Source organism: Cherax quadricarinatus, chromosome 9 (genome assembly GCF_038502225.1).
Source record: "Cherax quadricarinatus isolate ZL_2023a chromosome 9, ASM3850222v1, whole genome shotgun sequence".
Classification (NCBI taxonomy): domain Eukaryota; kingdom Metazoa; phylum Arthropoda; class Malacostraca; order Decapoda; family Parastacidae; genus Cherax; species Cherax quadricarinatus.
In genome coordinates, this window is record NC_091300.1 from 63,790,121 (window position 1) to 63,803,550 (window position 13,430).

A 13,430-nucleotide genomic window follows, 5' to 3' on the forward strand; every position below is an offset into this window, starting at 1 on the left:
GTTGCTGTTGCTGTTGTTGCTGTTGCTGTTGTTGCTGCTGCCAATGTTGCTGCCAATGTTGCTGCTGTTGCTGTTGCTGTTGTTGCTGCTGCTACTGTTGCTGCTACTGTAGTTGCTGCTGTTGCTGTTGCTGCTGTTGCTGTTGCTGCTACTGTTGCTGCTGCTGCTGCTATTGTTGCTGCTGCTGTTGCTGTTGCTGTTGCTGCTGCTGTTGCTGCTGTTGCTGTTGTTGCTGCTGTTGCTACTGTTGCTGCTGTTGTTGCTGTTGCTGTTGCTGCTGCTGTTGCTGCTGTTGCTGTTGCCGTTGTTGCTGCTGTTGCTGTTGCTGTTGTTGCTGCAGTTGATGTTGCTGTTGCTGCTGCTGTTGCTGGTGCTGTTGCTGTTGCTGTTCCTGCTGCTGTTGCTGCTATTGCTGTTGTTGCTGTTGTTGCTGCTGCTACTGTTGCTGCTGCTGTTGCTGCTGTTGCTGTTGCTGTTGTTGCTGCTGCTACTGTTGCTGCTGCTATTGCTGCTACTGTTGCTGCTGCTGTTGCTGCTGCTGTTGCTGTTGCTGCTGCTGTTGCTGCTATTGTTGCTGTTGTTGCTGCTGTTGTTGCTTTTGCTGCTGTTGTCGCTGCTACTGTTGCTGCTGCTGTTGCTGCTGCTGTTGCTGCTGTTGCTGTTGCTGTTGCTGCTGTTCCTGCTGATGTTGCTGCTGCTGTTGCTGTTGCTGTTGCTGCTGCTGCTGCTGCTGCTGTTGATGCTGTTGCTGCTGCTGCTGCTGTTGCTGCTCCTGCTGCTCCTGTTGCTGCTGCTGTTGTTGTTGCTGTTGCTGCTGCTGCTGCTGTTGCTGTTGCTGCTGCTGTTGCTGCTGCTGTTGCTGCTGCTGTTGCTGTTGCTGTTGCCGCTGCTGCGCTGCTGCTATTGCTGCTGCTGTTGCTGTTGCTGTTGCTGCTGCTGTTGCTGCTGCTGTTGCTGCTGCTGTTTCTGCTGTTGTTGCTGTTGCTGCTGCTGTTGCTGTTGTTGTTGCTGTTGCTGTCGCTGTTGCTGCTGCTGCTGCTGCTGTTGCTGTTGCTGTTGCTGCTGCTGCTGTTGCTGCTGCTGTTGCTGCTGCTGATGCTGTTGCTGTTGCTGTTGCTGTTGCTGCTTCTGTTGCTGTTGCTGCTGCTATTGCTGCTGCTGCTGCTGCTTCTGCTGTTGCTGCTGCTGTTGCTGTTGCTGTTGCTGTTGCTGCTGTTGCTGCTGCTGTTGCTGTTGCTCTTACTGTTGCTGTTGCTGCTGCTGTTGCTGCTGTTGCTGCTGCTGTTGCTGTTGCTGTTGCTGTTGCTGCTGTTGCTGTTGCTGTTGCCGTTGTTGTTGCTGCTGTTGCTGTTGCTGCTGCTGCTGCTGTTGCTGCTGTTGCTGTTGCTGCTGCTGTTGCTGCTGTTGCTGTTGCTGTTGCTGTTGCTGTTGTTGCTGTTGCTGTTGTTGTTGTTGCTGCTGCTGTTGCTGTTGCTGCTGTTGTTGCTGCTGCTGTTGCTGTTGCTGCTGCTGTTGCTGTTGCTGCTGCTGCTGCTGTTGCTGTTGCTGTTGCTGCTGCTTTTGCTTTTGCTGTTGCTGTTGCTGCTGCTGCTGCTGTTGCTGTTGCTGTTGCTGCTGCTGCTGCTGCTGATGCTGTTGCAGTTGTTGCTGCTGTTGCTGTTGCTGCTGCTGTTGCTGCTGCTGTTGCTGCTGCTGTTGTTGCTGTTGCTGTTGCTGCTGCTGTTGCTTCTGCTGTTGCTGTTGCTGCTGCTGTTGCTGCTGCTGTTGCTACTGCTGTTGCTGTTGCTGCTGCTGTTGCTGCTGCTGTTGCTGTTGCTGCTGTTGTTGCTGTTGCTGCTGCTGCTGTTGCTGCTGCTGTTGCTGTTGCTGTTGCTGATGCTATTGTTGCTGCTGTTGCTGCTGCTGTTGCTGTTGCTGTTGCTTTTGCTGTTGCTGCTGCTGTTGCTGTTGCTGTTGCTGCTGCTGTTGCTGTTGGTGTTGCTGTTGCTGCTGCTACTTCTGCTGCTGTTGCTGCTGTTGCTGTTGCTGTTGCTGCTGTTGCTGCTGCTGCTGCTGTTGCTGTTGATGTTGCTAAACATAACTTCTAACACTGACTTGCCCAAAGGACAGTTAGTGGTAGTAGTTGTATCCGTGAAGGTCGTGTAGATGTCCTCTGAACCAAGATTCCATGATGTTGGTTCAGAGGACATCTACACGACCCTCTTCACGGCTACTACAACTACTACCACCACTAACCCATCCCTCGGGTAGGACCTACTTCCACTGGGGAATCCCAACTACCAGTGACTATGTCCTCGTCTGCTACCCGTCCCTTACCACCTGACGCCAGTATATAAGCGCCAGCCTTCTTGCCTGTGCTCCAGTATCTCCACGACTACGGTGCTCTTCACACCATCTCCATGACTGAGGGACTGATTATCTCATCTTTTGTATATAGTTCTACCGTCTTCCAGTCATGTTCTGGAATTTGTATTGATTAAGCCACTGGAGGGCGAAACGTCTACAATAAAGATACCCAGATGTTGCACATGTGTTTAATTTCCATTTTGTCTGTATTTTATAATATTCATATACAAATCTGATAAAGCTCCAACACAAAAAGTTTCAAGCTGATCTGCCAAAGTGTTATATAAAAATTGGCCTTATATAAAAAAGTACCATATCATTTTTTAAATGGAATTTTTTATTTGCCTGAACAGTTAAACTTAATTTTATTTTTAAGTAGAATAAACCCGAACTGAGTTTGATGCTAATTAGACGATTTTGTTTTAATGTTATCGCGGATAAACCACGTCCCTAAACCACGTCCCTATTACAGTGTATAAAACCGGAGAAATGACAGTTACATAGATAAGTAATCCAACCTTTCCACGGATTAATATACACCAGGGCATGGAAGTTTGAAGGATATCCGCCAAGGCATTCTCATAATCCACATTAGAAGGTCACTCAGGTAACTGCAAGAGTAAAACCAGCTTTCTTAATCTTAATAAACGAGAAAACCGATAACCAATGATTATCACTTAGAGATTAGATTTTTGCCACCGAAGTGGCTAGTTTATCTTGCACCAGAGATCCATCCTGTGGACGGTAGTGCAAGATGGATACACAACAGGCCTAGGAACTAGGCCCCAAAGGGGTTAACAGGAGTACATTTGGATTTATATCTATAGTTCACTTATCTGTTACAAGCAAAATTAGGAAATTTGCTTAGTATATCTGATATCTTATTTTCATTAATAAGATATCTTGACATGTCACATAAGTTATTATACTATCTATCTCTATCTTCCTCAGTAAGTAGAGAATTAAGCACATAGTGTTCAAGACAGTGATCATATAATTTGCATTTAGTTTAATCATCATCTGTGTGTCTCCCAAACTGCCAGAAGTACTTGTAACCAAGCCTAAGTCTGGCCACTACAACATCAGTCAGTACTTGTAACCAAGCCTAAGCCTGGCCACTACAACATCAGACAGTACTTGTAACCAAGCCTAAGCCTGGCCACTACAACATCAGACAGTACTTGTAACCAAGCCTAAGCCTGGCCACTACAACATCAGTCAGTACTTGTAACCAAGACTAAGCCTGGCCACTACAACATCAGTCAGTACTTGTAACCAAGCCTAAGCCTGGCCACTACAACATCAGTCAGTACTTGTAACCAAGCCTAAGCCTGGCCACTACAACATCAGTCAGTACTTGTAACCAAGCCTAAGTCTGGCCACTACAACATCAGTCAGTACTTGTAACCAAGCCTAAGCCTGGCCACTACAACATCAGTCAGTACTTGTAACCAAGCCTAAGTCTGGCCACTACAACATCAGGCAGTACTTGTAACCAAGCCTAAGCCTGGCCACTACAACATCAGTCAGTACTTGTAACCAAGCCTAAGTCTGGCCACTACAACATCAGTCAGTACTTGTAACCAAGCCTAAGCCTGGCCACTACAACATCAGTCAGTACTTGTAACCAAGCCTAAGCCTGGCCACTACAACATCAGTCAGTACTTGTAACCAAGCCTAAGCCTGGCCACTACAACATCAGTCAGTCTGTTCACATTGCAGGTTGCTTCATAAACACACTTATCTACGTTCATGTTATCATAGTGGGTTATAGATCTACTCAGGCTTCTAACTGCATTCCTATAACATTCATTTTCATTATTTACTTCTCTCCTAATATTATTTCTAATGCTAGACACAGTTATACCAAAGTTATATTCTACATTCTCCTTCTGGGTACTCTTCTTGGTTAACATATCAACTTTATCATGAAGGAGTAATCCAATGTGTGATGGCATCCATAGCAATTACGGTGCCGCGTGGCCTGGTGGCTAAACCTCTCGCTTCACACGGCGAGGGTCTGGGTTTGATTCTAGGCGAGGGCAGAAACATTGGGCGTGTTTCCTTACACGGGTGTGTCTGTTCCCTATCACTAACAATGGGTACCTGGGTGTTAGTGGACTGGTGTGGGTCGCATCCTGGGACAAAACTGACCTAATTTGCCGGAAATTATCTACATAACAAGCGGCTTTCTATATAGTAGTATGTCATTGATGTCAGCTATGGTCTGTATACCTTGTACATGTACTGGTAGTAAATAAATATATTATTATTCTTAATTGAACATTAATTCCTTTGTCCCTGATTTTTGAGTATCTATACCTGGCTTCTCCAATGAGCATGTTGTTAGAGTCATTATATGAGTCAAGAGCCTTCAGTGATGACATAGAATCAGTAATGATGATAGAGTCAAGCTCAGTGTCATAAGTTAGCTTTAGCGCCATTAGGATTGCAAACAACTTAGTTTGCAGTGTATACGCCCAGTTGTTAATTCTTATGGTTCTTAACAAGGGAGGTGGCAACAAGAGCAGCTGCAGCCCTGCCAGAAGACTCCTGTTTAGATCCATCAGTGTATATTACTTGTGATGACTTATTACTACCAGCTAGGCCAGAAATTTCTTCTTGACGATCGTAATGTTTTGTAAAATCAAAATATGTATAAATATGTGTGTGTGTGTGTGTACTCACCTATTTGTGGTTGCAGGGGTCGAGTCACAGCTCCTGGCCCCGCCTCTTCGCTGATTGATGTGTGTGTGTGTGTGTGTGTGTGTGTGTGTGTGTGTGTGTGTGTGTGTGTGTGTGTGTGTGTACTCACCTATTTGTGGTTGCAGGGGTCGATTTATAGCTCCTGGCCCCGTACAGACTCCAACAGTTCCAAGTTTGTACAAGAAAGTGTGACGGAAATAGGTCGCTGAGAGACGAAATCTCAAAGTTTGTATATTAAGACCTCCAGTTGAGGTCCTCCTCTGCTAAAGAGGACCTCAGATAAAGGTCAAAACACAGACTATCATTTTACCTCATTTTTTTGCTACCAGCGGTATTCCCTCTATCAAAGTCAAGTTTTTTGTTCTATTTTAAACTACGTTAGTATATTGACAAATTCGTCCCCACACAGCCTAGGTTGTCAGGCTTCTCATCAAATTCATGAAGATTGATGACTCGTGGTCCATCATGGGAAGTATTATTTACTTAGTCAAAAAATATAAATGAAATAATTTGTTCGCTAAGACTGATAATTAGTGACTCTTGTGACCCTAATTATAAAGTAAAACACACCTGTGATCAAAGTTTGAAACCGACCGGATGAGACATTATTCAATCATCTCACAGAATTCAACTGTGTTAGTTTACTGACGTACTTAAAGCTTTTCAGCCAAACTTAGAGGACACCGTCAGCCTGACAGAAAATATCATATATGAACCACTGAACTAGTGGCACCAGCACCACTAGTGCTAACACCACTGGTGCCACCTGATGCTGGCACTGTTAACGCTGGCACTCTCAATGCTGGCACGGCCAACGTTGGCACTTCTGAAAGTGGTAGCAGTGACTGGCCCAGCAGGGGTTGGCACCTCATCGAAGTGGAAGGTCGTAAACAAAATTAGTCGAGGCAGGTCATAGCATCCGCCCCATATGTTAAGTAATTGTTTATTTACCCCTGGAATTTAGTGCCTGGCACCAGGAATTTTCAATTAGGTAAAGTAGGGCTACACTGGAAGCTGACACTACTTTACTGAGCCCGGTCCCTGGACCCATTGTGTACCTCTGTAATCTGTAAATACCTTTGTAACTTGTCATGATTGTGACTAGACCTACCTGGAGTTCATTACCTTTGTAAATTGTGAGTTCATTACCTTTGTAAATTGTGAATTCATTACCTCTGTAACTTGCTCAGCTATCAAAACTTTGAGGCCCAGTCCCTGGACCCATTATGTACCTCTGTAATCTTTTGACTACCGCCCACTGGATGGGTATGGGGTGCATAATAAACTTATTAAACTAACTTTACTGAGAGTAAAATTCCAAGGATCACTGTGAAATCCCTTATATGAGGTGAGATTAAGAACCACGAATCTTCCCTGGCTTGAGAGACGAAGAATGAGGGGAGATATCATTGAAGTACATGAGTGGAAGATGGGCATAAAGAAAGGTGATATAAATAAAGTACAGAGAATATCGAATCAATAGTAATAATATTTTTAAATTAGATAAATTTAGATTTGGAAAAGATGTACGTAATTACTGGTTTTTTAGGAGTTGTCGATGCGTGGAATAGTCTGCCAAGTAGGGTTTACCTGGAGAGGGTTTCAGGGGTCAACGCCCCCGTGGCTCGGTCTGAGACCAGGCCTCATGGTGGATCAGGGTCTGATCAACCAGGCTGTTACTGTTGGCCGCACGCAAACTGACGTACGAATCACAGCCCAGGTGGTCTGGTACTGACTTTAGGTGCCTGTCCAGTGCCTTCTTGAAGACAGCCAGGGATCTATTGGTAATCCCCCTTATGTATGCTGGGAGGACGTTGAACAGTCTTGGGTAATAGAAGCTTAAACCTTGGGTAGCTTGAAACATTAAACTAATATATGGGTGAGAAGGGCTGGATTTTATTAGTATTTGAGGTATTGAAACAAATTTTTGAGTTTCTTTGGGTGTTGCAGCCTTAAGTTTATGGATAAGGCTTTTTGACTTATAGATAGGAAGAGGAGGCAGAAGGTATTTTTCTGGGGCTGGGATGGAGGATATTGTCAGCCATCTAAACAGCGTTATGAGAAGTAATAGGAGCAATAACATTATCTGTCTCAGTGCTAGAGGCAACGATGTTGCCAGACGTAGCAATGAAAACCTGAGGAGTTAAAAATGAGTGGTTATCCAGGCAACTGGAGTTAACTGCTGGCTGGACAAACACCATAAAGACATTGCGATACAATTTACAGACAACTGGGGTCTCCTCTATGGCAGAAATGACATGTATGTCAGGGATGGGGTTCACTTATCTAGGAGAGATGCTTAAGGAACATCTGTCATCTGGGGTAACGAAGAAAACCATCAGTGTAACAGTTTTTTAAACACTATACACGCTACTCAAAGAACATATATTACATTTATAGAAATAAGATCAAATAGAAATGATCGAAATGGATAAGCAATAGGTTCAAACACCTTTTAGAGCAGAAGAAAGGAATTTATAAACGTATCAAAAGAGGTGATGGTTAACTTATTAAACAATTTATTCACGTCAAGAGAGAGAAGCTAAAAAGACGATAAGAAAACCTAAACGAGACCCTGAAAATAAAGTTACTAGGGATTCGAAAACAAACCCACAAGGTTTTTCCCAGGAATATAGAACAAAAGTTAGTGAAAAATTAGGTCCTCTTAAAAGTAACTCTGGTCAACTTACTGACAAGAAGAATGAAATGTGCTCGATTTTTAACAATTATTTCCTCTTGGTTTGTACAAAAGAAGACACAAACGATATCTCAGTAATAATTCCTTTAGTGAGTCCGAAAATAAATTATGTAATATCACAGTCGCTAGAGATATGGTAAAAAAAAAAAGTGGACCGATTAAAGAAAAATAAATCCCTGATGAACTTTTTTCAAGGGCTCTTAAGGAGTGCAAAATGGAACTTTGTGAACTTTATATATATCTTCAAACAGGTGTAGTGGCTGAACAAGAAAAAAAAAGTAATTGTTCAGAAAGAGTCATTGGAATCGTCATATGTGACGAGGAAGGTTGTATAGGACTGGTATTGAGACTCGCAGTGATTCTGGCGTATGTAAACGACATTACAGATGAGATAATATTTCTCTATTTGTAGTTAATGTGAAACTAATAAGAAAACAATAATAACTGAGAAGGAAAGGCTTCAAACTGACATAATCAAGATGCCGAATTGGTCTGACAATGGTGACAATAATTACTGGAATTCAACTGCAGAAATTGCAAGGTTAGGAAAATCTGGGTTTTGCAAAGAAGACCGATAACAAAATACAGGCCTGGAGGGACAAGGCTGTTATTCTCATTCACTGGTAAGGTTCAAGGAGTGAGCATAATACCGAGCATATCCCCAGAAGTGCACATCAACCAAATAATCTCAGCAGGAAACGAGTTTCTAGCAATTCTAAGATTATCTTTTAGGGATTTCATCAAAAACTACACTATATACCTGGGGACGGTTTGGGGGTCAACCCCCCCCCCCCCGCCCGGTCTGTGACCAGTCCCCGGAGCTAACAGATACGAGTTATTAAACAATGAGAGAGCTAAATTTGATGACATAGAAGGACTGAAGGATCCCGGGAGACATGATAACGATCTACATAATATTCAGCAGACTTGATAAGGGTGTAGAGTGAGAGGCCAAAAACCGGTACGTAAGGGCACAACTGGAAGGTAACCAATCAGATAAGTAATAGGGACGACTTGAAATATTTCTTGTAACCTCAGATATGCCGGATAAAGAAATTGAAGAAGGTTCTACACATTGCTACAAGAATAGGTATGATAATGCTGACGAAGCCAGTAGCAGCCAGTTTGAGAGGCAGTGTGGGAAGCTGAGACTCGACTCTTGCAACCACAAATAGGAGAACACAAATATATGTCTCAGTTGGGTGAAGACCATTGTGGTACCTCGTAGCTTAATAATAAACCGTTCGGGTTACAATCAAAAGGAATCAGGTTGAATCCCGGGCGTGTGGAAACGAATCAGCACGTCTCTTAAAACCCACTTCCTTGTTTCACCCACCAGTAAACAGTCGATTACTACGATTTAAATCGAGGTCAGATACTAAGAAGTTCGTAGGCTGGTTTGGGTGGCATCTTATAAATAAGATCTCAGACCTTCACCTGAAACACTCTACACTGCACAAATTGTGTTAGTATATATATTACTAGTCCTTCGTCGGTAATAACTTCAAGAAACTCTTCAACTATCAGTCTATAATCCTTTTAGATATCATAGAAGAAAATTAAGCACTATGTTAAGTCAACAAATACATCATATATCAACTAATAAATCGTGTATCACCTAATTCATTAGGTGTTATCATCTCACCTGAACACTGGCTATACAACTCTGGTCCTCTGCCTTCCTTTACTATTCCCTGTCAGAGACTAGTTTGTGAAGATTCCAGCTGCTGTTCACCAGTACCAGGACGAACCAACGTCTCACGAGTTAGGCAAAAAAAGACACAGACACAGATGCTGTATCAAGTCACAACATCTGTTAGGGACTTGATGAAGTGTAGATGAATGGTTCAGTGAACCGATAAGTTGATAAACTGGACACATATGCAGCACTTGGGTATCTTAGATACCTTCTAGTCCACTGTGTGTACGAAACGTTGTTAATAAAGGATCGCGTTTTACTGCATCTGTGTCTCTCACTCCTGACTGTGAAATAATAGATATCAATCTCGGGAAAGTTTTAAATTCATAACGCCGAGTCAAATGCAGAAAGTACCTTCAATAATTTGGGAAATATACACGTTGCTGAACTTGGGTTTACGGGAAGAAATTTTGCTCTGGGTATTTGTATTTTCACTTATGTGGAAACGTTAAACCTGAAGTGGTTATATAGTGTTTCGTGAATGAATACTACTCAGAAGGGCAGAATGAGTCTAGTTCCTTGGATTAAGAGCCCGAAGAAGGAGAAGATGTCTGTCTAAGGAAAAGTCACTACTGATACCTGTAATGAAGAGGCTTTTGAAACCTGAATGCTTGAAGAGTGAGATTCTTGTGCATCATTTGGAGAATCTCATTCTTCAACTACTGATACCACTCGGCTACTGAAGTTAACTTACTACCCCAAACAAACCTTCCCCTGGATAATGGTTGTGAAGCCGCACCTGGTGATGTGTTGCACCACCTCACATGCAAGGGGCCAAGGGAACGAAATTATCTCACGAGTCGACGTGGTCGGGTCTAAAATTAATCTCCTAGTGTGCTTAGCTAAGCATTAAGAGTCACGTGACTGAGAGTATAATTATTGTTCTACTATCACTGTGGGATTTAAAACTGTTTTAGGTACGTCCATGACACTAATAATCATTTCCCCAGTGCAAGGATCTATAACTGCTATCAGTAAGCCAGAGTGAGCTCTGACACAGAAACTTCTATATTTATCAGGGTGACAGAAGGGTCCATAATTACAAGTGTGATATTGCAAACTCTATAACTTTCAAAGTGTCCATGATATATCTATAATCCAGTTAGAGGCTAAGGTGTACACATGGTCACTTACCATAGCTATCCTGCGGGCCTGCTCGCTGGTGGCAGCACCAACTGTGAAGAGTGCTTGAGCCTTGTAGTACAGTGCCTGGTAGAGTTCATACAACACTGACCCACGTAGCCGAGAGATGCCTGTAGTGAGAGAGATTGAGAATGTTAGTGTGGCGAGGGAGATGTCTGTTGTGGGAAGCATTCACTTCGTCAATCTAGTTTGGTACTCGACCTTCATCTGTGTTCCATACTCTAAGCTATCTTCCTTTAACAATGCTCTGGTCTGCATGTAGGTTTTTCTGTTTGCTGCTCATCTGTGATGAGAGGCAGTGGTGTGGCTGGGATGGAATGTATTGTTACAGCTGAAGGGTCAGGGTTACAGCTGAAGGGTCAGGGTTACAGCTGAAGAAAGAGGGGGTGGGGGGAAAGGTGTGAGGTTATTTTTATCGTAGGAAAGTGGTGCCTTGAGTTTGATCCTGCTGAGAGATGGGCAGGAGACGAGCCTTTAAACGATATTTGTGAAGACTGGGAGTTCCCTGCTCCAGCAACTTTCTCTGCTTCTCTATCCTGTGGTTGACGGCTCTTTTACGTTCTCCCTCAACTTTTCCATCCCTCATTTTCATTCTCTCTCTCTATCCAAGTATACAAGGTGATACCATGTGCTCAAGAATGCTCTTTGTTTCAAGATTCTTAAACAGGTACTTGCGACCAGAAGGTTAGTTTGCTTGGGAATTGCTAACTCTGGGAACACTGACTAAACTTTTGAAGATTTTCCATCTTCTATAATTCCTACTGTACACTCGGTGACTAATATAATGCTTCTCCTCTCTTCTCTTTCTTCCTCTCCTCCTGCCATCAGCTATCTTAAGGCCATGAATCATCAGTGTAACTGGTGACAACAGATAATACAATCTGGAGGAAAAAGCGTTTTTCTATAAGCTGTATTATCTGGTGCGCTGAAGGACCCCAATGGAAATAAGTCACTCTGTCTGACTTTTTTGGGTTATCCTAGGTTCTCTACACATATGCTGCTATGTATGATAATTCTATGTAACTGTATTGTGTATACCTGAATAAATTTACTTACTTACTTACTTACTAACTTGACACATTTTCAGCATTTGGGAATTTTTATTATGGAAACTCTACACCAACAATTGGCTTCTTCAGTCCGGTGCAGAGATGGAGAGAGAGAGATGAATGGTGGAAGATGAGGAGTTTGATGAACTGAACACATCAACTCAAGACTGAGGGAACTAATTACTTGTAACTCATTCTTACCTTCCACAGATGATGATCAAAGCAAATGCAAAGTATGTGACCAGCTCTATGGTCACTATCTTGAACACTATGTGCTTAATTGTCAACTTATTGAGGAATATAGAGATAGTATATTAATCTATGTGAACTGTCAAGATATCTTATTAACGGAAATAAGATACCAAATATATTAAGCAAATTTCATAAATTTGTTTGTAACAGATAAGTGAACCTACGTAGATATAAATCCAGATGTACTTCCTAGGCCTTTTGTGTATCCATATGCTCTTGCGCTACCCTCAAAATGTTGGATATGCGGGTACATAAATAAACTAGCCACGTCGGTGGCAAAATCTAATGTAAATCCACCATTCATCTCTTTACCGAACTGACAAAGCGACTTACTGGTGAAGCGTTTTCATAGTAAAAATTTCTAAGTGCTTCAAAAGCATCGAATTCTTCAACTTGTTGGTTCTCTTAACCACTTATATGACACCAGTTATACTTCTGTCTTTCGTATCACCTTCTCTGCCTCCTGATGACATTTCTCTTTGTTCCTTTCTGATTTATTGTCTTCTGCCTTTTCTTTCATTATTATTGCCTCATCTATACAATCCCCTTATCTTCTTCAGAGCCTCCTTCAGCATTCCAATTTCCTATGCTAATACTCTGAACTATCTCTCCAATAAGAATTGTCTTTATCTCCTGTTTTAAGCTATCGCAACTCACGTTTTTACACATGTAAACAGTTTCCTACGAAAGAGTATTTAATATTTTCCCACTCCTCCTCCATTATGACCTGGACACCAGCAGTTATCATCTTTAAGTACTGTCACCTCTGTCATGTCTCTTTTCTTACCCTCGCTTAAAATAGTCCTGTAAATTAACTACTGTTGTTTCCGACATTTTGCATAGTTAAATGTATAATTTATTTCAATTCACTTGATGGCAAGACTGTCAGTGATGACGCATGTAGAGACTGTCAGTGATAACGCATGTAGAGACTGTCAGTGATGACGCATGTAGAGACTGTCAGTGATGACGCATGTAGAGACTGTCAGTGATGACGCATGTAGAGACTGTCAGTGATGACACATGTAGAGACTGTCAGTGATGACGCATGTAGAGACTGTCAGTGATGACGCATGTAGAGACTGTCAGTGATGACGCATGTAGAGACTGTCAGTGATGACGCATGTAGAGACTGTCAGTGATGACGCATGTAGAGACTGTCAGTGATGACGCATGTAGAGACTGTCAGTGATGACGCATGTAGAGACTGTCAGTGATGACACATGCAGAGACTGTCAGTGATGACGCATGTAGAGACTGTCAGTGATGACGCATGTAGAGACTGTCAGTGATGACGCATGTAGAGACTGTCAGTGATGACGCATGTAGAGACTGTCAGTGATGACGCATGTAGAGACTGTCAGTGATGACGCATGTAGAGACTGTCAGTGATGACGCATGTAGAGACTGTCAGTGATGACGCATGTAGAGACTGTCAGTGATGACGCATGTAGAGACTGTCAGTGATGACGCATGTAGAGACTGTCAGTGATGACGCATGTAGAGACTGTCAGTGATGACACATGTAGAGACTGTC

General features: G+C 42.8%; 1 protein-coding gene across 1 annotated transcript in view; it reads right to left on the reverse strand.

Moving 5' to 3' along the window:
* Positions 1–13,430, reverse strand: part of LOC128686054 (uncharacterized) — an 81,431-nt gene that overhangs the window by 12,638 nt on the left and 55,363 nt on the right. The window contains exon 4 of the mRNA XM_053772694.2: positions 10,584–10,702. Within this exon, the coding sequence (XP_053628669.1) occupies positions 10,584–10,702 (119 nt within the window). The remainder of the gene's footprint in view (positions 1–10,583; positions 10,703–13,430) is intronic.